At 39.2% G+C, this 26230-nt stretch overlaps 1 protein-coding gene across 7 annotated transcripts in view; it reads left to right on the top strand.

Annotated features, from left to right (window-relative positions):
* Nucleotides 1–25958, top strand: part of LOC123759992 (popeye domain-containing protein 3) — a 143931-nt gene extending 117973 nt beyond the window's left edge. For 2 of the 7 annotated variants that reach the window (XM_045745294.2, XM_045745293.2), the window contains exons 6-9: nucleotides 7039–7083; nucleotides 11150–11291; nucleotides 17497–17584; nucleotides 21655–21790. In XM_045745294.2, coding sequence (XP_045601250.1) covers nucleotides 7039–7083; nucleotides 11150–11291; nucleotides 17497–17584; nucleotides 21655–21658 — 279 coding nt within the window. In that variant the 3' untranslated portion in view covers nucleotides 21659–21790. Of the gene's footprint in view, nucleotides 1–1005; nucleotides 1024–7038; nucleotides 7084–11149; nucleotides 11292–17496; nucleotides 17585–21654 lie in introns of all 7 variants that reach the window. The other 5 variants (XM_045745295.2, XM_045745296.2, XM_045745297.2 and 2 more) reach the window with 5 other exon arrangements.
* The last annotated feature ends 272 nt before the right edge of the window (nucleotides 25959–26230 follow it).

Here is a 26230-nt window from a genome sequence, read left to right as displayed (position 1 = left end):
ATCAACAAATACTTAAGTTCACATTTTGAATGACAGAGTTTTGTTTAATCAGTCTGATCACTCCATTCATTTGTGAGAGAAGTCCTTCCATCTACCACTTACACGAAATACGTTGTTAACGGTAAAAAAATTAAATCAGAACCAAGTTTATCCTTCAGTTTCTCATCACTGAAAATATATTTGACTTTGATCACAAAGATGCAGTTTTCTCATCTCTGTGCCCTTGGAGTTGAAAATGGGCGGTAAATATTGTTGTGGTTGATGGAATGGAAGCGTGTGTGTGTAGTGTGAGGTTGGTGAGGTGCCCTTTGGTGGCGGTGTGTGTAGTGTGAGGCACTCTACTCACACCCTATGGCTACGGTCATATGTGTGTGTGTGTGTGATCACTCAACCCAAACCTTGTGGCACTTGTGATGCTAGTAAGACAATTGTGTTCAATTGGTGTGAATGAGATGGCACTCCCTGCCTTCATCACTCTCCCCTACCCACTCATTATCATCATTATCATCATCATCATCATCATCATCATCATCATCTCATCAACGCCTTCATTACTTTTTATTCCCCAACAAAAGTCTATTTTTTTAATAATTTTTATAATCTTAGGTTTGGTGTGTTTTTTAAACATCAACTACTTGGTCTGGGCAGGATTTTAGTGCTTTTAGTAGAAAGAATCTTTAGCATTATTTGGCATTAATCATGTATTAATTCACTAATTTTTACTAATAATTCAATCATACGTTCACTCTAGGATCTTTAAGATTTTTTATTTTATGAGTTAATTCCTTTGTTTAATCTGGTCTCTTCTATACTCTGATGTAATAAGATAAATAAGTACAGCTTCTTTTAAAATTGATTCCATGTTAAAAAGAGTGAGAAATATATAATGAGTAAAGTAAAGGCATAAAGCACAATAAAGGCAAGTATAGAAGAGACATAATAAAGCTGCCATGTGAGGCTACGGCGATGGGTGGACTCACCACAGTTCTTTACCAATACCCGCAGATTGCAGAGTTTAGAAGAGTAAGTCAGCATCTTATTGCACTGCTGCCCGTCTCTCTCTCTCTCTTCCTCTTAACCTCTCTCTCTCTCTCTGTTGCCGTGTGTAGCCAGTCACTGGGGCGAGGGGGAATGCTGAGCGAGCAGGGTAGTCTGGACACCCACCTTAGTAACACTCATGATTGACTCGAGACTCATTCCTAAGAAGGTAATGCTTGTGCGGCCAGTGTGAGAGGTCCTTGGCGCAGGAGACCTTCCTGGCCTACCCCCTTCACCACGCAGGCTATACACACTACCCAGCTCGCTCTGTATTGTATATATATATATATATATATATATATATATATATATATATATATATATATATATATATATATATATATATATATATGTAGCCACACCGCCATTCAACATACATTCGTCAAGACCTTTATATTGAGAATTATTTAAAGTGGAATCTTGCCAAAATTAAAATCAAGTTTGAAGACTATTGGTTTAGTAGTGGGATTGTTTGTGTGTGTTGGAGGGCGGCGGGGTGAGGCAGGAGGTGGTGGTGGTGGGTGGGTGTTGTGGCCTCACCGCCCTTGTCTTGTGCCAGTGTGGCCTCACCCCTCATGATGCTCCTCATGCCTCACTCCTTGGTAAATCACCTTATGTCATGCCCGTGTTGTCGGGAGATACTCTCAGACACCCTCAGTGACACACCCTTCCCTCCCTCAACACTCCTCAGAACGTGGCCTAAAAGCTTGATATGTTGTAATTTAACCATATTTTTTATGATTATTGGTGTTAAAAAGAGCAAATGTTATGCCGGAGAGAAGCCTTGTGAGTCCCCTGGTGGAGCTGGGTGTCTCTCCGGGCTACAGGCGATAATATTGTCCCCCCTGGATCATGTGCTATAGGCGACGGTTCTGTAGGAATACTTCTGGTTAGGATACCTTGACCATTCTCTCCTGGAGAACCTGCATATGAAGAGCGTCACGCGCAACACAATTGGCAAATATTCCAATATATGGCCACTGCCTTTAGGACGAAAGGCGGTGGAGTTTCTGATGGGGAAGGAAGAGACAATTGAGCACCGCGTTCCGCAAGGCGCGGTGCGGACAGTCTGGGTGGCATAAATAGCGCGGGAAGTGGTCTCACCCTCACTCCATTCTCAACACGGTCCGCGATTCACGAAGCGATGAAGATGAGCCAAGTGTGTGCCCAAACGGCTGCTTCTCTACATAGAAATATATTTTCTATGTCGAGAAGCAGCCGTTTGGGCACACACTTGGCTCATCATCATAAAAATAATTGAAGAGTAATCATTTTATTTAATCAAGAATAGATGGGTAAATGGGTTAATTATTTATAGTTAGGAGTGATAACAACACTTATGGAAGTGAAATGGAATGTTGGAAGAAATGTTTGATCATGCAATTACTGTTAAAATGTAGAACATTCAGCATGAATGTATTGAATGAATATTAACTGTAAACATTCTTTTAACACTGAATGGTATTACAAGTAATACGCAAGTCATGAAAGATCTTGGCGAGGAAATATGACAAAATACAATACTGTATACTGATCTAACGTTGTGGTCACTAACAGAACAAATACAACGACGCGAGTAACTTTGGTAATACCCATTTTGTTTGCTTAAATGGGTTAACGGAGCCAACAAATTCACTATTGTTGTCCCTAACTCCCCTTGCTACTTCGGGGGGAGGGTATAGGGGGTGTTTATGTAGCTTCAGGGGCACCAATATCCCCCCCACAGCCCCTGGGCATGGCGAGGAGGCAAACTTAGGCTGGAATAAGAGGACATGACCCCAGCGCCTCGCGACACAGCAGGAGAGTATTGTGGTGTAATGACACAAAGTTTATATAAAACCTTGGCTAAAACAGACACAATATTCATATATAATACCTTTTAAAACTGGCTGTTATAGTTTACCTTGTCAAACAGGGAGATTATTACGCCTCATTAAAGAGGGGAGACTGGTATAACTTGTCAAAGAGGGGGATTGTATTTTTATATATATCGTAACACTTCTGCAGTCTATGAGTGGCAGACTGTACTGCAACCATGACTTATACCATCTTTTATTATAAGTGTTGCGAGCGTAACAATATGAGATGATGAGTTATAATGACGTCAAGGGACTGATGAGTGTTGAGGGAATGGAAAGCCATAAAGCCCCCAGCTGTAACTGAGCAGTTAATCTGAATATTTCCTAACCTATTTAATCTACTGTAATGATAAGAATCGTACTCATTCATATTAGCATTAATGCCTTGCATGCGATGCTCCTCTATGCAGGTATCCTGTCCCGAATCCTATATATATATATATTATAATATGTATGTTCGAACTTGCTAGTCAAATGTAAAGCTTTTGGGCCTGTGGTCCCTGAAGACATCATCCCAAATTTGTGCATGTACTCACTGTGAAAACCTCCTGATTGGACTTGCCTGTTGTTTGTGTCTTGGGACTGCTGTCGACTGCTGTATGCGTATGTCACTGGAAATGAAATGCTCTTAGTCCTCTTTTTTTTTAAGGTTTTGCTTAGGGTCTGAGTATTACTAGCTGGTTCGTGAATGGGATTTTGAGGTACGATATTTAGCCGGCGGGGCCAGTGGATGTTTTGGAGGCAAACTTGTGCCGCATGTGGACTAGCAACGGTGGCTGGCGTGCTTAGCAACCATGGATGACGCGCTTAGCAGCCATGGCTGACGCGCTTAGCAACCATGGCTGACGCGCTTAGCAACCATGGCTGACGCGCTTAGCAACCATGGCTGACGCGCTTAGCAACCATGGATGACGCGCTTAGCAACCATGGATGATGAGCTTAGCAACCATGGCTGACGCGCTTAGCAACCATGGCTGACGCGCTTAGCAACCATGGCTGACGCGCTTAGCAACCATGGCTGACGCGCTTAGCAACCATGGCTGACGAGCTTAGCAACCATGGCTGACGCGCTTAGCAACCATGGCTGACGCGCTTAGCAACCATGGCTGACGCGCTTAGCAACCATGGCTGACGCGCTTAGCAACCATGGCTGACGCGCTTAGCAACCATGGCTGACGAGCTTAGCAACCATGGCTGACGCGCTTAGCAACCATGGCTGACGCGCTTAGCAACCATGGCTGACGCGCTTAGCAACCATGGCTGACGCGCTTAGCAACCATGGCTGACGCGCTTAGCAACCATGGCTGACGCGCTTAGCAACCATGGCTGACGAGCTTCACTTGGTTTCAGCCTCTTGCCGAGGAAAATATTGCCTGCCTTGTTTTAAGTTTTCCTAGACAATTCTAGAGTTAAATTAGAGCTCGCTAGATGATAGACACAGGCAGACCCGATGTAGTCATCATGGAGATTTTTGCATATGTGCCTTTGTGGCTGCTCAACATGGAATGAGTTGACATTTTTCTAGCAGAAGATTAGGAAGATTATAGGGCTTGCCAGTCTTAGTTATTTTTAATACACCCATTAAAATATAAATATATATATATATATATATATATATATATATATATATATATATATATATATATATATATATATATATATATATATATATAATGTGTGTATTGTGTTTATATCCTGTGTGTATATCATGTTCATAATATGTATACCGTGTGTGTGTGTATATATACACTGTATATCCACTTCTGTATATACATTGTGTGTGTATATATATACTGTGTACATATCCTGTATGTACGAGTACTGTATGCAGTTTTCTGTTTTTTCTTTTCTCAGTGGTCCACACTTGGTTTGCTATACAAATCCTTCTCTTTCCTATTTAGAATTAACCCCCTTATGAAGTAATAATTTTCCAACCCATTTTAATTCATGTTAAATACCCTTCACCCTCCTTCAACCATCGTCTTTGGCTTGACGACTGCCTGCCTTCACCGCCAGTCCTCCTTGGCGCCTCTGGGTCACCCGTCTCTTGTTTCTTGTGATGCTCCACACACCTCTCATGCCACCTTCTTGGTGGCGTACACATTGTTCCGGCCGCCTTCCATGTTGTATCCCTCGACCCAATGTTTACAACCATGATTTTGTTACGCTGAGGAGTGACTTTCGCCAGGACGAGACTTCTTGTAGCGTGTGTGTGTGTAGTTACCTAGGTGAAATATCCTGGAGCTTCTCTGATGCAGGTATTATCACTAGGGGTGTCACCTTTTGAATTGAAATAGGTGTGTGTGTGTGTGTGTGTGTGTGTGTGTGTGTGTGTGTGTGTGTGTGTGTGTGTGTGTGTGTGTGTGTGTGTGTGTGTGTGTGTGTGTGAAGGTAAGAGTGTAAGTGTTATTAGTCTATTATAGCCCCAGTCAGAGAACTTCCACCAGTACATACATAGAAAATTTCTCATACTGTCCAAAGTCAGAGTCTTCTTTGACTTTGGACAATGTTGACAACATGCAGTTTGGACTTCGATCACCGTTGACTCCGGCACTGTTGACCTTGACACTGATGAGTTGCACACTGTTGACCTTGACACTGATGAGTTGCACACTGTTGACCTTGACACTGATGAGTTGCACACTGTTGACCTTGACACTGATGAGTTGCACACTGTTGACCACGCGTATGTTTTCAATATCTGCCTTAACCAACTTTATCAATGTATATTGCAATACCAAACTATAGGAAACATACTAATGCAGTAATTGTCCTAAACTTGCTCTCTGCTTATTTCCAAAATTATTAATTGGCCATTTCTATTATGTTTTTCTTTGTTTTATTATTCCATTAGCATAGGAAGCTCTAGTCTTGGTGTGAGGTCTTGGTGAGGTGTGTGGTCTTGGCGTGGTGTGTGTGGTCTCGGGGAGGTATATGGGTCTTGGTGTGGTGTGTGTGGTCTTGGCGTGGTGTGTGCCACCACACACCCACCCACGCTTACATATAGTGTGTGTAGTGTCACCTGCAGTTAGGCCCACTTGGTGGATGGGTATGAAAGGTGGTGGTGGTGCCACCCACACATGACCTGTGTTGGGTTCAGTGCCATCCCCAATTAATACATGTTGTGCATGCCTCGTGGCTCTAAACAAATTATTTACCACTATGAAAACATCATATATAATTTGTAACTTTTTTGTATAATTTTTTTCTCTTGGTACACAAACATATCTGAGTGGACACATTTGGTGGGTTATCTTTGATGCTATCTACTATCTGCTGTCTGTCTTTGATGTTAGAGTTATCTACCCCAAGCCTTAGTAAGACTTCAGGCTTGGGGTAACCATCCTTACTGGTTATCATCATCATGATAACCAGTGGTGATGAGAGGTCTGGTTAAGCAAGCTTCTGGTAGGTAGTCCAGCAGTTTCCTTATATCACCACCACCTATCTCTCTCTCTCTCTCTCTCTCTCTCTCTCTCTCTCTCTCTCTCTCTCTCTCTCTCTCTCTCTCTCATTCAACGAAGAATCATCATTTGAATAACGGAGCTTATAATATATACACAATACATAAGTGTGTAAATCGCGAAAATTAACACGTGGTGAAAAATGTGACAGTGTCAGACCACGAAGGAAGAATTGAAACAGGAATTTCCTTAAGTACTTCCGTATTTAATAATACATCAAAAGGATCCTCTGAAGATGCATTATTGAATGCAGAAGTACTTAAGGAAATTCCTGTTTCAGTTCTACCTTCGTGGTCTGACACTGTCACAATATATAAAAACACTATACCTAGTACAGACACTCCTCGTGAGGTCTACGGTTGGGTTATTTAAGGTATAAGAGCAGCAACCTCTGGTGGTGTGTTCTACTCGCCTTCTAGTCCTGACTTTCGTCAGTCAAAACTATATTTGTTAGTAAAAGGATTTCATATTGTCTTGTAAGAAATTAGTTTGCTGTTCTGGGAGTTATGTCATTGTGCTGAAGTGTAGTCCCGTAGGTGTAGTGGGAGGGTAGCCCCATAGGTGTAGAGTGGACAACAGTCAACAGCTGCCAGCCATAGCCTGGCCACCAGTAAGGGTTTAAGGCACAAAGCATATATATCATTTTATATATTTTATATATTACTATCTCTTGACAGTTGCCAGAGGCAGGAGGGCAGACACCAAGCGAGGTGGAGCTGGAGGCATGTAGCCCCCCCGACCTCCAGTAGTGCCTTCATGACTGCCTCCCTCCACCCTCCTCCCATAACACCCCAACAGTCTTCCTGTCCTCCCACTAGTGAACTTTGTTCTAACTCTTACTCTATACACACAAAACATGACGACTTGCTAGTGATGATTATTCATTAGCAAATGCAGAGTAATGTGTAAATATGTAACTAAAGTCATCTGAGTATGTGAGTATCCAAGGCGAGTAATGATGAAGGGATTAAGGTGTGTGAGGAGGCAGCCAGGAAAGTGCACATAACTTGTTCTTGCCCACATATGACTAACACCAGCCACAGCCGAGTCTTGCTCTAACACTCACGTCTTGAGGGCTGGTGTGAGAGGAGAGGACACCAGCATGTGCTAGTGTCTCCCGCCTCTATGGCCAGGTCGAGTCACGCCTCTGCTGCAGTACTGTGCTTGCCTACAACCACAGTCACCTACACCTTCACCCTGTATGGCGTAAGCCTCTGCTGCAGTACTGTGCTTGCCTACAACAACAGTCACCTACACCTTCACCCTATATGGCGTAAGCCAACAGTCACCTACACCTTCACCCTATATGGCGTAAGCCAACAGTCAGAGGCATACCAAGTGTCAAGAGACCCAACAAATTAAGCTGTAAGAGGTAATGATAAATCTTTAAATAGAAGAACAATACTGACATTAATTGGAATACCCAGTTCATACTGTGAATATGATATACAAACGACTATTATTTTCATTGATCAACGGAAATACAAATATTACCCACTTTTTATAATATAACAAATTTAAAGTTATTGAAAGTAAGAGGAAGGCAAAAAGAGAGTACCCACCCTAAAGAAATGGTTCAATATGACCACTTCTGAACATGGATATTGCTGTGAGCTCTTGTTTACTTGTAGATCATACCCACCACAGTTGAAACAGGAACAAAGACATGTACGTCACAAAAAAAGTACTTCATGTGAAAAGTAAAGGAAAAAGTACTTCCACCCTTAAATTAAATGTCAAGCAATTTTGACTTCACATAATTACCAAATATGTTGTCTTCCAGATCTCTGAACTGTTAAGAATTTTGAAATAGTTTTATTATGTTTGATATATATAGCCATTAAGAACATGAGCATATCCAGTTCATGCAAATTTGAATAAATTCAGTGGTTTTAAAGATGATATTCCTCCCCCCCCCTTCTTACCACTTACCCATCCCATTCATTTTAAGTCACAAGCAAGCTAGCATTATCTGTAACAAGAATACAATTATTATATTTAACAGTTATATTTTGTTAGACTCTCCTCTTGGTATTTGCCCTGGTCAGACTTGCATGCTTGCTTCTAAGCAAGGTAGCACATTTCACATTACCTCAGCAAGCCATATTAACTTAGGCAGTAGTGTTTCATTGCGTAAACTTTTCAAGTTTGTCATTTTTAACCAGTTACTAAATGACAAAAGTGTTTTCTCCCTGGTGTGATAAGCAGCTGACAGCTCTCCTGCACCCCAGCAGGACCTTCCAGTAGGTCGACTACTGGTACACACACACACACACCTGACTCTAGTGATCATGTTGCTCACATCCCACAACATCCACTATACACATCTCACAACATCCACACTATACACATCTCACAACATCCACACTATACACATTTCACCCTTCCTGCAGTATGCACTCATACTGGACACTCCTGACAAAACACTCTCCCTAAATACATCCAAAAACACTTACACTACCTTGGCCGTAGTGTAAGTGTAATCCATGTTCCCATCCCGAGAGGGGGTCATACATGTCATAATGTTGTCCTTACTGTTTCCCTCTAGTATGTTGCTGGCTTTGTAATTCTGTAAGAATGCCTGTTCGTTTTGGAGGAGACTAACAGCCTTTAAAAGCAGTTAACATGATTTAATCAACTTGTTGCTATGCTGAGGCCAAAACTCAGCTGAATCAGTCGATCATTGAGATGAGCCTCGTGTATGTTGTCATTGAAGTCACTGGTAGTTATGCTCTACATTGGTTATCATTTGTAGTTATTAACTATTATAGTTATTTTTACCATAGATGTATAAACAGGTCCTTACTTGTAGATCAGGATGTGAATGAAGACAAACTTGTAGAAGTCTTAAGAAAGGAAAAAAGAAACAGTTAATGTACCAAGTAAACCATGTTATAGTAAACATAATACATGGTTCAGACTCCACTTCTGGTTGCTTTGTGGCAGTTAATGCTAAATATTTCACTTATTGATTGAGACGTTCAATTTCTTTTAGCTGGAAGATTAGTCATAGTTTTCTTGCAGGTGTGTATAAGTATGTCTATCACAATGTATAAATTAGAAAGAATTTGGTTCGAATCCCTGCATTTCTCCAATTGACTTTCTCATTGATAGATCACATTATTGTGATTTCCTTGTAAATGTATAAATTATCCAAATGATTGAGGGATTGTGTACTGGGGGAAACCTGGTGCCGAGTGACTCAACAGACTCATACACCTCGCCTCTGCACCCAACTCCAGCATGAAAAATAGTTTGTGTGATATTATGATATATTTTCCAGACTTACTATTAAGAGTGACAGTCTCTGCGGAGACAGTGATTATTTCTACCAAGACAGTACTGTAATGTTCATTGTGTCATATTACATTTCTGCTTGGGTAATACCTCACTATCAACAGTTAATAATGATAACATTGTCTTGCTGATTGGCAACTCTGGCTTACCCTTACTGAATACTGTATAAATTTGAGCTGTACTTTCTACCTTGACTCGCCTTTGTATTGTGTCTCTATCCTTCAGGGAGTTCGTGCATGCTACACTATACTGTAGTAACAGAAGGAAGAAAGGTTAAATTCTTGAGATGTTTTAATTGTGCATATAACCTGCCAATTTTTTTAATTTTTTTAATCTCTATCATTGTTTAAGGTCAGTCAGTATCTTGAGGTAGTACCTTGTCCCAAAGACTGTATTTCAGCAGTTATTATACATTACTGTGTGACACTGGTAGGCAGTGTCACACAGTACAGATAGTGATAGTGTTGCACAGTACAGTACTGTGTAAAACTGGCAATATTGCACAGGAATGGATTGTGCAACACTGCCTTTGCCATACAGTCCATTATTGGATGACACAGTATTGCACAGTCCATTATTAGATGACACAGTATTGCACAGTCTCTAAGCTCAGAATGCATCCATCAAGCACTTGTGTTCTCGCGGGAAAAGCACAATAAACTTCAGTCCTCGGTTAAATATTTTAATTTTCATAATTTGTTTAATATATACAATGTATGTAGTATATAGTATACAAAATTAGGCATTGTGGCAGGTGATATAATGATAGAAAATACAGTACTTAGATTAAAACAAACAGGACTGACCAACAGAATCTGAACTTTACCTGTGCTGGACTCACGAGAGCTCTTCCTTTGCAACACCTTAAAACTATTGCATTTGTTACTTGTAATTGGCTAGTGTATGTGTGTGTGTGTGTGTGTGTGTGTATTATGCAGGGACTGACTAGTTGGAGGGAGCTACGGAGCCTGTTGTGGGACAGTGGGACAGCCGACGCCTCTCTCCGCTCCCTCTCCTCTGCTCTAGGCCCTCTACTCTCACCCTTGTCTTCTCTCACCACCTTATTTACACTCTTTTTGGTTACTGGAATGTTAAGTTGATTGCAGTTTTATGTTTTGGATGTGTAGTGCCCTTTTGAGTAAATGAATCATGCAGTGATTCATCATTCAACACAGCCATGATTTAGCCAGTTAGCTAAATACTCTAGTCACTAAATTTAATTGTTATTGGTCTTGAAAAAGTAACTATAGCTAATTCTTATGTAAATAATAATTATGTCTTTAGTCATTGGGATGAAATACCTATCGTAATTTTGGATATAATGTTATTCTTATCGCTAATTCAGTTTTGATTAATTGAAATTGCTTCAGAAATTAAAAAGAAAGAAAGATCCATCGCATATTGTCGTGCAGTCTCCCTCCCCTCCCCACAAAACTTGCCTTACAAGAGGTTTTAAGAACCGTGACCTGACCTCACCTTGTCGGTCCCCAGGTCAACGAGAGTCTGTCAGGCATGGGCAATGGTCACTGTGTTGCCAACCTCTCAGATGACAGCGAGAGCAAGCCGCTCCTGGTGGTCAAGAAAGGGGAGGAGTCGGGGAGCATAACAGCCATTATCAACCGACAGTTGCAGGGTAGGGTACACTCATGTTCTCACCGAGGTACACTCATGTTCTCATCGAGGTACACTCATGTTCTCACCGAGGTACACTCATGTTCTCACCGAGGTACACTCATGTTCTCACCGAGGTACACTCATGTTCTCACCGAGGTACACCCATGTTCTCACCGAGGTACACACATGTTCTCACCGAGGTACACCCATGTTCTCACCGAGGTACACCCATGTTCTCACCGAGGTACACTCATGTTCTCACTAACGTATATTGTATTCATATTCTCACAACCTTTCACTAATATCAATTAAGGTACGGTATATATATTCTCAAATATACCCCAATAATTTTATGTTCCCTTCCGTGTAATAATTTCTTTACCGCAGTTGATTCACATTCTTTCTTCAGTTGACAGATATTCTCAACCGTTATATATTCTCATCCCAGTTGCCTGATATTCTTACTACAGTTCACTGATATTCTCATCATAGTTGACAGATATTCTCATCCCAGTTGACTGATATTCTTACTCTAGTTGATATTCACACTCTAGTTGACAGTCAACAAAGTTTACAGATAATCTCACTCCAGTTCACTGATATTCACACAACAGCCAACTGTTGCCACAGTTGACTCGTGCTTCCTCTGCACTCAAGATTAAAAATTACTCATGTTGTTAACATACACAGGGTATGTTGTGGGAAGCTCATGTTCCTCACGACATACTACCTCACCTTTCACTCTAATGGACCACATCTCAACACTAAAGAATGATGAGAGAACAAGCATGTGTCACCTAAAATTAAATATTCGCTCATGGAAAATAGTAATATATTGTGCTGATGGGTGCGTGATAGGGAACACCTGCTTTTTGTTTTTGTGAGGAAATCTATTAATTTTTTCTCAGTGCAAGAGTTGGCAATACTCTGAGTGTTGGTACTTTGTGAACTAAACTGAGAGCAACATTTTTACTGGTCAGTAAAGGCAGGCTCCCTGGTGCATGCATTTTACTCGTCAGTAATGGCAGGTTCCTCGTGTCTGTGTTGTCAGTGGGATTTCCTTAACACTTAGCACTTTTCCTCAGAGTATGCACCATCAGCATTGTAGAGGACGATGAACTAACATGCCCTTTTTAATATAATTTAGTTATTGACACATTAGACTCATTATACTCCTTTTAGTAGAGATGCCAATTTATAATGATAGCACTAGCATTATTGCCTCACTTTAATACATTCAGTGTAGAATTAGGAAGAGTTGTCGCCACTGTTGTTGGCATAAAAAATTTCTGGATAGCCAGCACAGTCCTCCTGACCAATACTCAGGGTAGCTAACACAGTGCTCATGTACAATGCTCAGGAAAGCCAGAAGTGCTCCTGACCAATACTCTGGATAGCTAGCAGAAAGTGCTCATATACAATGCTCAAGATAGTAAGCACAATGCTCCTGACCAATACTCAGGGTAGCCAACACAGTGCACATTACACACACTGTGTGATGGTTTAGGGACATAAACACATTGCGGATCTAGTAGTCTTCTCATCCGAGTATGCCTAATTCTGCTTCTCTTATTTCATTGTCAAAATTAACCAGATTATCATGCACTTGTCTTCATATCACATACTGCACATTCCATAATTATTTTGATGTGTGTTTATCAATGCCATTTTTATTTTGGGGTTGAATTTGTGTTTGTATTGTTCCTTGGTTATTAATCAGTTTCAAAGTGTAAAGCTTCATATTAATTTGTTTCCGTGTAGTACATGATAACCAGTTCATATAAGTATGTACAATTCCATTAAGTTGGCAATATTGCAGCACTGAGCTTGACAACTAGACCAGCCTTTCTACTTGGAGTTCATGCCAGCCTCCACCTCACAAGCTTCTGCACATCAATTATTTGCTGTTTTCTCACCTGATGCTCTCTGCTTCCTCACCGTACATTTTCAGCTGCACTAATCATGTTATCTTGATCTGTTTGGCTAATATAGTCCTAACCATTTATTATTGTTTAGGCATATTTCAGTCTCTAATGTTGTCTTCCCTCTAATGTGCTCTGAAGCATGGGTGTGGTTCTCCATGCCTCGCTCATGCCAGTGCCTCTTCCTCACAACCTTCTCCTCATCACACACTTCCTCCTTTAGTTCCCTCCTCATGTAATTTCTCCCACTCCCACTCTCCTCCCCCCCCTCTCACATTTGTATCTCAAGTCTGCAATACATGCGACACATTACCTTGTATCGTATTGCTGTGGTATGATAGCATTTTAACTGCTCTTACATACAGGTATCAGTTGCAGACGATGAGTCACAATAACGTGGCTGAAGTATGTTGACCAGACCACACACTAGAAGGTGAAGGGACGTTTCGGTCCGTCCTGGACCATCAAATAGGAGCTGCCTCGTATGGGTCAATGGGCCTTCTGCAGTTCTTATTCCTACTACTATTCCCTCTACTACACCTTACCTTTCATACCTTTTGCCTTGCTCCTCACCTCTCTCTTGCCTATTTATTGCCTTCATCTCCTTCCCTCATCACAATCGACTTGAGAATGGTCCAGGATGGACCGAAACGTCGTCGTCCATCCACCTTCTAGTGTGTGGTCTGGTCAACAGGTATCATAAAAAATGGGTTAAGTAACAATTATAGCTTTGTATTTAAGAATGATGATTACAGAAAATGATGTAACTTACACTGCACTATAAATCTTAACCTCATTTATAATGCTAAAAATGCAAATTAATATATTAAATTCACATCCATCTCTCCAAACTCATCACCCAAATTTATATTTCAAATCATAAAGGTCACTACTGTACTTTATCTTAAGTGATGGGTTGAGAAAGTTCGAAGCCTAATACAGAGAGGAACAATGCTAATATGGTTATTTTTCACATGGTATTCATATTTAACTTTTTGTATAAGTTTTTGGGGATGGTTTGAGTGCCATTTAGGCAGCTTTTCTTTAATCTATTTTTATATTGTCAACAAAGTGCTTCACCTCATTAATCACCCCAACTACATTTCAGTAATGCACACAGTCAGTGAAGCGTGTATAATGGTGCTGTGCTTCTTTTTCTTTGTAGGACTCTGTCAATACACACCATACAGTAAAGGGAATGTTGACAGAGCATAAAGATTGGACCTGAGCAAAGTAAACACTTTTGTTCCAGAACAACATATTTGGTCTCTTCCTTCCCCCCCCCCCCCTCCCAAATAGCATTACTCTTCTAAATTTAAGTGGGAGTGGAGCTGTGGGTGTTCCAGAGAATGTACAAGGGTGTGTGTCTGTGTGTGTGTGTGGGGGGGGGGAACACCTTAGAACAGCAACTTCATCGTAAGTTGGGGACTGGGGTTTACAGAGTAAATCCTTTTCAACTCCTGAGAATATATTATAGAGTGTATGGAATGAGTGTGGGGCTAGTTCTGTAACATGGCATAATTGTTTTATATTACTACATTATTGATCTGCATTGTAAGTGCAACATTTTGCAACCCTGTCATTCTTTAGCATGACTAATTACACATGCATTTCTCTGGTCCCCCATTTAACTAACCTTCCCCCATTATACCTCCCCACTCATAAAAGTCCATTAAGACTCGATAAATAATGAGGTGAATTTAAATTTAACAAAGTTAACATTTAAAATGTAATAAATTAGTACTTGGAGCAAGATATGATGTAACAGGAGTACAGTATTATGGAAATCTCAGACCAGCAGGAAGATTGGATTATTGGATTGGAGGATGTGTGTGTGTGCGGATTAGAGGATCTACAGGAGGGTAGAAAGGGTTATGGATGAATGGTGGTGTATATGGTGAATGAAGGGGTTAAGAGCAGAAGATGGGCTGGTGACCAGTTGGTATAGGGGGGGGGGAGGAGGGGCGATGATTGAATGGGGGAATTAAAAAAAAATGTGTAATAAAATACATATTCAATAGGGTTACAATGCTGATCAAGGATGCAGAATCAATCGCACAGAACATGTTGATGAGGTTGTATAATGTTTCTCACACACACACATTGCAAAATAACAGTGCATTGATGCCAATCAATAGTGCTATAATGGAAGAACTACCCCCCACATTCCTTCCACTCTTACTTCAACTCATTCAGGTTGGTGAACTAAAAATTACCATTTCTCTTATCACCATGCCAGAGATACAATGACCTCTGCCACTGGAAGCTATGTGCTCACTTTTTCCTCCTGCACCCTCAACAGGCTTTCCCAACCCCTTGGGCTGGATGGTCGAGTGACTGTCTCACTTCATGCAGGTCAGCGTTCAATCCCTGACAGTCAAAGTGGTTGGGCACCATTCCTTACCCCCATCCCATCCCAAATCCTTATACATTCAAAGTATTATATAGCCATGGTGGCTTGGCAATTTCTCCTGATTGTTCCCATCCCTTCAACAACAGGCTCTTAGCCCCACCTCCAATTGGTATCAAAGGAGTATTGCCACTTTGGGATCAAAAGGCTTCTACCTTGCTCATGGTTTCAAATGTTGCAAGACTTGTAATTATGTTCATCAACATTCCCTCTACTCCACACCATGAATCAAGTGGTTGTAGTACTGTACCTATGTACTTCTCTTGTGTATCATTCTACAGTGTATGTATCATTATAGAATAATAGTTTTTTGATTTTAAGACACAGGTCAGTACAGTAGACAACAACTTTTGAATCTTGTTGGCAGACTTAATGTTTTCCTTCTCACAGGTCATCTTACACCTTATCCCACTAGTTTTTCCTGGAACTTAATCTGTCAATCAATTTACAACCAGATCCCCCAATTACTGCTGAGTGAACAGAAGCAAACAACTGTTGTCTGGACTTTGAGTTATACTGGTAAATCCAGGTGTTGTATAATAATCAACTCATTTCTTGAACATGCCCCAGTCTTTTTACATTAGTTACTGAAACTCATACGGCTTTGATTCTTGTTTCGTGTCAGCATATCAAAGGATGCCCCAAAATGCATAAGTCTTTCTCATCCCCAAATTATGACTTATCTGATAATTTTAATGTGTTAATCTTGTAATAAGTGTGCAAGAGCCATGTGTTGCACATTCTTTGTGATCTCACTTGCCAGTAACAGGACACCCAGAGGATCATTTGTCAAGGCTTATTCTGCATGGATGAAAGTCTAAATTTTGATTTTGCAGACAATCGATAACAATAATGTGGCTGAAGTTTTGATGACCAAACCAAACGTCAGAAAATGGAGAAATGACAATATCTCGGTCCATCATGAACCAATATAAAGTTGTGACCATAACTTGATAATGGTCCAGGATGGACTGAAATATTGTTTCTCCAGTTTCTGATTTGTGGTTTGGCCATCATACATGATGATTCATTGTCCCCCTACACCTGCTATATACATGTATATACAGTGCTGTGCAGTCGGGTTTGGCTTCCTTTATTACGAATCATTTTATAAACTTGGTTTCTTATTTTATGATTTTCAGCAAATATCAATTTGTATTTAAAATATAAAAATACATTATAGTACATTTAAGGAACCAATGTAGAATAATGTGCATTTTCACTGGCCACAATCTAATCTGGCTCTATCAAAATGTCTACCATGTTTCCTTCTCTGGCTAAGAACTTTTGAACCTCATCAAATGTTTGAAAATTAACTGAAATACAGTACAGTATCTGCATTGTTGCAGCATTCTGTTACTTATATAATAAAATCACATTGCTTATCTTTGTTTTAAAAATCTAGTCATAGTTATATAATCTACCATCTCAATACAAACTCTTTCTTTCATAACTTCCTTATTTAAGATTGCTTATGAATGGTGTGCTGTATATGGAACTGTTGCCTCCTCCACATCAACTATCCTGGGCATTCTTTTGAAACATACTTTAATGTACAAAATGTCTCGATAGATACTTCAATATTTTCGACAGTTGTATGGTCAATTTAACATAAGATCTTGATTGTGAAATTCTTCATAAAATGGCAGGTTTCGGTTCACTACTATGTCATCAGCCACCATAGTACCTTTTGGTTTTCTAATAAGAGGAAAAATCCCATCAGAGCTAAAATTCCAACTTGTGCAAACAATTGGAAGGTGGAGGTAAAAGGGGGCTGACATGGACTCTAGGTTAGGTGCAGCATGGGTGAGGTTGTGTCATTGTGGTGCATGAGGTGTTGTGAGGTGGGAGTGTGGTGAGGTGTGACCCAGCACTCTGATGACCTGTGGTAGGTGGTGGCGACGATGAGGAGAGTCTGCTGGAGCATCAATTGGAAGCTGCCGTAGTGGAGAGCCCTCAGGTTCTTGCTCCTCTCACCAGGTGGGTTCTCTTACATGCATTACTACTCTTTCTCTTGCCAACATCATGTTGGGACCGGCTGTCACTCATCGATTATGTATCGTACAAGACTTCTACTGCTGCTATGATATTTAACCAGACCATTATCACCACACTTTGATCATCCAGGCTCAGGTGTTTCATGAGAATAGAAAAAAATGTGTATAAAAATATATAGCCGTACCATATATGCTTACAGTACTGAGAGCTGAAATGAAATGAATGCAGTAACAAGGCAATACATTTTGTCTTATATATTGTCAGTTACATCAGCTTGAATAATTTTATATTAAACATTTTAAAGTTATGCTGATCATTACAAAATATTTAGGTTCAACAGAAAACTCAGTTTAATTTAAAAAGACAAATGCAAGTTATCTTAGTGACTCTGACTAAATAATCCCAGACAGTAAGACTCCTGAAAGGAGCATGGAGAATCTCAGATGATCATTAAATGTACAAGCTCGTGCTAGAGCAGCCCCGTGTCAGGAGACTCGCACACAAAAACTCCCAGACTTGCAGACTCGCTCAGAGGGGCCATATATCTAGAGACTTGATCAGAATATGCCTATAGTCTATTGTAACTACCTATGGCAACATCTAGAGTATTAACATTATAGATTATGGTACTATATACAGTATACAAAAGATTAAGGGAAATTTTGTTTTAATTCACATCTAATCTTACATAATCTTACACCACAAACCCTACAATGCTAAAAATTAGTGATGAAATCAAATGCTAGAGCACGTTCACGTTATAAATGGTTATTAGCTAAAAATAACGATCTGTGACATGAAAAGAGCATCAACTTAAGCTTCTCTACAGTAGAACACCACAGTTTTCAGCGAGCTTACAGTAGAACACCACAGTTTTCAGCGAGCCTACAGTAGAACACCCCAAAGTTTTCAGCGAGCCTACAGTAGAACACCCCAAATAGTTTTCAGCGAGCCTACAGTAGAACACCCCAAATAGTTTTCAGCGAGCCTACAGTAGAACACAACAAACAGTTTCAAGTCACAAGTGGCCCTAAAGCAGAACACTTGACAATTGTTATGACTCAGTTTTCCAGGTAAGTTTAGCTAGTATTGCTACAAAATATTTTTGAAAGCATATGTGACACTGATTACACACTTAACACAATTTTTGACCCTGTCTAGTAAGTGTTATTTTTTTATTACTTATGGTTCCAAAGTATACAAAATGTGTGTTATTCCTCTCAAACTTTACTTTGACATTTGCCTAAGACAGCTTAGGAAAAACATCCTGAAGGCTGCCGACTCATTATCAAGAGCTGTGACACATTGTTTCATAAGTTGGCAGCCTTCAGGTACCTTTATTATGTCTTCCTCGGTTGTCTGAGGCAAAGGTCGAAGAAAAGTGAGGGAAATAATAGCCATTTTTTATACTTTGGAGGCATAAGCAGTCAAGAAATAGAGCACTTAATACTCTACTCAGGAACAAAAAAATATAAAATCGTACACAGTTTTAAAAATACACAGACATTAATACATGGTAATGGTCATTTGTGAAAATGTAAATATTTGTCTACTTACGAAGTACATAAACAGCACAGGTGTTGGTAAGGTAGTTTGTAATGATATTTAGCATTATTTTCAGCTACATTAGATCATAGACAAGTAGTTGATGTTGTTCTGGTTGTTAAGTTGCTAAATTTTGTATTGGTTTCTTTAATTTGTTTATATTGTGTGGTTATGTTTTTTTAGTTAAACTGTTTTGTAAAATTAAAATATAATTAATTTCATACATCTTCATTAAAGAATGACACACACCACATTCATTGCATTTGTGTACATAAGTACATATAAAAACCATCACTAAACTATGAAAGTTCATGATCACATTTAATGATGTATAATAACTTGAGTACAGGTAGAAATAATTCAGTTCTCATTTAGGATTTTAATCCACATTGTTAGAGGGCTCACAGTATTGAGTCTATCTTACCAAGGACAAAAAAGGTTTCCACAAATATTGCAGTTCTTTACACAATTTCAATAACATGAATCTCTTGCAGGAGCAGCAGCATCTTTTAAATGTAAAGTAAGGACAATTCTAATTGTATATTCACCTAACTGTTCTTCTCACTTCACCACACCCCTGCCAACCCAAGCTAACATTTTTTCTGCTATATGGGCTATTTACCCAGTTGCTACACTACACAGTTCTTCATTTAAAACGTGAGCATGGCTAATTGCTTATTTCTTATAAATTGCATTATGCTAATTAATAATTAGGCTGTCTTATTACTAGAGTGCAGGCATAGAATCAATCATAAAATTATGATCATTCAATTTTTGTTTTTGATTCCTCCATATACAAAACTGTGGCTAATTTCTCCATCCACCAATAATGTAGCTGTTTTTATTTCATGCTGTAATTCATTGTCATATCATTACTATCTTTCATGATAGAATGCAGGACAGTACTACATTATATGATTCATTAAATAATGTAGCTTTTTAATGTTCAGTACGGTGCTCTATAGTACTTTTAAATCAACTTGACTTTCAGTGCTTGGCAATAGAGAGAATTTTTATGTGAAACAATTTGGTAAAGTTTGGTAATAGATTAAACAAGTATTTTTTTTTCTTTTCAGATAAAACAGCATATTTTAAAAATTACACTTACATTACTGTATATGCATTTGCAAATGTTATGAAATTTGATTTTAAAATGGTGTATTGAGAACTTCAACATTTCTGTATCAAACTGAATGTAAGTCATGGTTGGTAGGGATCTAAAACCAAGGACAAAATGCATAACTATTTAAATAATGCCAATAGAATACAAGCATTCATATCTAAAAGGATTAGTAACAAACTTCTAATGTTAGCTTTACCTTGATGCTGTGAAATCTCACTTATTATGCAAGACAGTTTTAAGCCATCGTGCTTAAATCAATATTTAAGCTATATAGAAAGGATGTAAACACCCGAGAGTATACAGAAAATGATGACTTCATTAATCAGTCATTACCCTGATGAAGAGACTAAGAAAACTTAATTTACATTATTTAGAAATGCATGAAGTAGAGACATGACTGAAGTGTGTAAATATATGAAAAAATTTAACAAGGAGGATTTAAATAGGGTTCTAAAAATATCAGCATGAATTAGAAAAATAAACTGCTTCTTGTTCTTTTAGAAATTTGGATTTAGAAGATAACTAGGGAAACACAGGTTCAGAAATGTGAGGTTGGCAATCAGTGGAACAAAGTAACATCATGAAAGCAAAGTTTTTTAAGCATTAGTTGGATTAGTACACTAGCGGGAGTGTTTGACGTAAATAGGGGCTCCCTCACACTGACTGAAAGGCCTTCTGCAGTTTCCTATATTCCACACAATAGAATTAAAAATAAAGCAAAAATTGAAAGGTCCCGGTAAGAAAATTAGATATATAAAAAAAAAGTAGAAAAATGTTTACAAATAATATGCAGTATGGTAGTACTGTACTACATTTACATGAAAATGAATCCGAATATTTATGAAGCGTAATCATTTTGGAGGATATTACCTAACAGTAAGATTACTAAATTGAATCTATAAATCACATCTTTGCTTTTACTCTGCAAGAACCATGGCAAACTGAAGTTCAATGTGTTTACAAACAGCCATCCTCCTGGTTTCAGCTTAAGAGCCAACACAAGCACAGTACTTATATAGAAAAACATCTCTGCCTATTTCCACATTATAGAATAAAACACTTGCCAGTCATGTCCATCATTGCAATATCAAATGATAGCTCTATCTTTATCACACAAGCTACTTTACATCTTATTTAAAGTAAGTCATTGATATGACCTGTTCTCTAGTACCTTCCATAAGCAAAACCATAATCATTCCTTCATCATCACTAATACCATAGAGAACCTATTTCTTCACATTTGGATAATACCTGCTATTTATCTTCTAACAACTAAACAACAATTCTGTCATTCTTAACAGTTTATGAAGGATTTTTATTCCATGCAATTTCAATACTGTATCCTTAATGACAGTATATGTTCTGCAATTTTTTGTACTTACAGTTAATGACACTCCTCCGTGGAGACTCGGACGCATTGAGGAAACAGATCAGGAGACTCCAGTATGAGCCGCATGAGCTGGGATCTCCCCTCCTCAACGCCTTCAAGCTCTTCGCCCCGCAGCTGGAGAACGTCGAGCACTATCAACACCTCGTCGAGCTTTAAAGCCTGATAACGGTCATTCAAGGGATATGGAAACCTTGATTGCTTGCCTTCATCCTTTAAGAAATGGTGTCTGTTGTGTTGTAATAAAATATTTCAGTGATATCTGAAGCTCATTGACCGAGGTTCAGCTAATGCTTCCTCACAAAGCATTGATTGTTAAGACAATTGCTGTTATTTAGGAACTGGTTAACCAAATTTTGCTTTCCAGCACATTTGATATTAATTCATCATGTTTGTCAAAATAAGTATACATATGTAGGTATGCGCAACAATGATCATGAAGCACTGATCAAAGTGTATGGAAAACCACATTGAAATATGATGGAAGTTATAATGTTTTCAACTGTTAGGTCAACATCAGTAGTCTAACCTAGCTACTGATGAAAACCTAACAGTTGAAAATGTTACAGCAGCTTCAATAAACAGTAATCACACTAATGTGACTGCATCAATGAGAAAATCCATAGGAGTCGTGATGAGGATTTGATTCTATGTGCTCGGAGTTCCCAGGCATAGGTTCAAATCCTCATCACGGCTCCTACAGATTTTCTCATTGATGCAGTCACGTTAGTGTGATTACTCTGTATTGAAAGAGGAGCATCAGAGGAAGAACATTCCTAGATGATAGTCAAGAGTGCATGGGGGGATTGTGGGAAACCCTGGTTTGGCTTTAGTGGAAGCCTCAAGGAATCCTCATGGGTGCAGTAGTACCTCAAGTTGCAATCCTTTTACCATGTCGTGGTCATGTATGTACAGCATAAATGCATGCATGCCTACATGCATGCTATGCATGCACACAACTGTCTACCACTCTGCAAACAAGAGTGGTAGATGGTTGGAACAAGCTAAGTGAGAAGGTGGTGGAGGTCAAAACCGTCAGCAGTTTCAAAGCATTATACGACAGAGTACTGGGAAGACGGGACACCATGAACGTAGCTCTCATCAAGTAACTACACTTAGGTAATTACACACACACACACACACGCACATACACACACCATGAACCATAATACATGGATAGAGAAATACTAAAGAAATTGTTCACAACTTTTGTTAGACCAAAGCTGGAATATAGAGCGGTTGTATGGTGCCCACATCTAAAGAAGCACATCAACAAACTGGAAAAGGGGCAGAGACATGCCACTAAGTGGCTCCCAGAACTGAAGGACAAGAGCTACGAGCAGAGGTTAGAGGCATTAAATATGCCAAAACTAGAAGATAGAAGAAAAAGAGGTGATATGATCACTACATACAAAATAGTAACAGGAATTGATAAAATTGATAGGGAAGGATTCCTGAGACCTGGATCTTCAAGAACAAGAGGTCATAGATTTAAACTAAGCACAGATGCCGAAGAAATATAAGAAAATTCACTTTCGCAAACAGTGGTGTAGACAAGTTAGGTGAGGTGGTGGTGGAGGCCAAGACCGTTAGTTTTAAAGCGTTATATGACAGAGTGCTGGGAAGACGGGATACCACGAGCGTAGCTCTCATCCTGTAACTACACTTAGGTAATTACACACACACACACACACACTGAATTCTACAATCAGGCAAGAGACTGCATATTTTTGGATTGCTAGAAAGCCTTTGACACAGTACCACACCAGAGACTAGTGCAAAGGCTGGAGATGCAGGCAGGAGTGAAAGGGAAGGTACTCCATTGGTTAAGGGAGTACTAAGTAACTAAGACAGCCAGTCACTGTGATGGGTGAGGCCTTAGACTGGCAAGGCATCACCAGTGGAGACCAGCAGGGTTCAGTTCTTGGAACTATACCATTTCTGATATATGTAAATGATCTACCAGAGGGTATAGAATCATTCCTCTCATTATTTGCTGATGATGCAAAAATTATGAGGATTAAGATAGAGGAAGATAGTATGAGGCTACAAGATGACCTAGACAGACTGAATGAATGGTCCAACAAATGGCTACTAAAGTTCAACCTGAGTAAATGAAAGCTCATGAAACTAGGCAGTGGAAACAGGCCAGACACAGGATACAGAATGGGAGATAAAGTCCTTCATGAAATGGACAGAGAAAGATCTAGGAGTTGATATCACACCAAACCTGTCCCCTGAAGCCCACATCAAATAGAAAAACATCTGCGGCATATGCAAAGTTGGCTAACATCAGAACTGCCTTCAGGAACCTGTACAAGGAATCATTAAGAACCTTGTATACCACATATGTAAGACCAATCCTGGAGCATGTGGCCCCAGCATGGAGCCCGTACCTTGTCAAGCACAAGACGAAACTTGAAAAAGTTCAGAGGAATGCCACTAGACTAGTCCCAGAACTAAGAGGCATGAGCTACGAGGACAGATTGCGTGAAATGCACCTCACTACACTGGAAGATAGAAGAGTAGAGGGAGACATGATCATTACCTACAAAATTCTCAGAGGAATTGAGAGGGTAGATAAAGATGAACTCTTTAGCACAGATGGTACACAAACAAGGGGACAGAGGTGGAAACTGAGTACCCAAATGAGCTACAGGGACATTAGAAAGAACTTTTTCAGTGTCAGAGTAGTTAACAGATGGGATGCATTAGGCAGTGATGTGGTGAAGGCTGACTCCATACACAGTTTCAAATGTAGATATGATAGAGCCCAGAGGCCAGATTCATGAAGCAGTTACGCAAGCACTTACGAACCTGTACATCTTTTCTCAATCTTTGACGGCTTTGTTTACAATTATTAAACAGTTAATGAGCTCCGAAGCACCAGGAGACTGTTTATAATAATAACAATGGTTGATTGGGAAGTTTTCATGCTTGTAAACTGCCTAATAAATGTAACCAAAGCCGTCAAAGATTGAGGAAAGATGTACACGTTCGTAAGTACTTGCGTAACTGCTTTGTGAATCCAGGTCCAGTAGGCTCAGGAATCTGTATACCAGTTGATTGACAATTGAGAGGCGGGACCAAAGAGCCAGAGCTCAACCTCCGCAAGCACAACTAAGTGAGTACACACGGTTGAGAGGCGGGACCAAAGAGCCAGAGCTCAAACCCTGCAAGCACAACTAGGTGAGTACACACACACACACACACATATGTACATATATAAACACACATTATATACAACTGATAAATCAAAAACCTACTTAACCATGCCCAAAATATTTGAAGTACAGTATTGTTGCAATTATTGTTTACTACAGTTTAAGACAAACATTCAGATTTTCTGGATTGTAAATATTATAAATCTAATGAAGTATGCAGAAAAATACTCTGGTTTTGTAAATCAATTTAAGAAGATGGTTGTGTGTTGTTAGCACTGTAATACTGAATGACAAGTGAACAGTCATTAGCCTATAAAACATTTTGAAAACTTATTTTTGTTTTTCTTGTTAGTGATAATGTCAGGTTTTATATGAAAACTATTAGTTCTTTGTTATTGCAGCCTGTCATCTTGTTACAGCTTAACTAAATCAGGAAAACAATGCACTGAAAACAGTTAAGGAAACTGTCATGAAGAGGTCTTTCAGCTGGCCTATACAAGTTTCTTGGCATTATTTAAATGTATGATTATATTCAGATTGAATATTTCATACAGTGTAAGTCTCAGTAATGGCAAAAGATAAAATGCATTTTCATGTTAATTTTTTTTATTTTGGTTCTTAAAATATTGGCTGCAGAGAGTTAAGACTATATATTGTGATGTAGTTTAAGGTTACTAAGAACAAGAAGGCTGTGGGTGTGACTCAATGTTAAGTAAAAATTATTCATATATATAATTAGATAGCATCTAAATTTTGCATTAATTTTTATGATAGCATAGAATTTACATGTGATATGTAGGCCTAATAATAAATACAATCTGCCGAGTTAAATGTTTTGCATATACTGTACAATATAATTTGGACCCTAAATTTTCTTTTAAGTTTTCTAATCTAATTTTTATCTTGTTTCATACACACATTTTAATGTACAATTTCCTGGTATACACAATAATATGACATGTTCAGCTTAGCAATGGCAGTAGGGCTTCTTTTCTGATCAATATATTATGTTGTGGTTTTTGCCAGGACAGTCTTTGGCAGGCAAGTTGTTGTCACTTTATGATGGTCAGTTTGTATTGCTCAACCATTTTACCACCTTGTAATGAGGCCATGAAAAGTAAATTAGTATAACAAGTTTGTCTTAATTTGCTTGTATGAACCCAACTAAAAAAAAAAAAAGTGTTGAACATAATGAAATGCCTTTTCCTGGTAGAAAACTTTTTCTGGTTTCTGGAGCCGAGGTGGCTCCATGAAACTATCTTCCTGAGATTGCTCATTCTAATGGATCACACCAGTTGCAATTGTTGTTTGGCCTACCGGGAATCGGAGCCAGATCCTGGCCCCCTCATAGTGGCACAGAGCAAATGACAATTTGCCACCCTACTGGGAAAGCATTTAGAAAGTCAGCA

The sequence above is a fragment of the Procambarus clarkii genome, chromosome 16 (assembly GCF_040958095.1).
Source record: "Procambarus clarkii isolate CNS0578487 chromosome 16, FALCON_Pclarkii_2.0, whole genome shotgun sequence".
NCBI lineage: Eukaryota > Metazoa > Arthropoda > Malacostraca > Decapoda > Cambaridae > Procambarus > Procambarus clarkii.
This window is presented reverse-complemented; position numbering and strand designations above follow the sequence as displayed.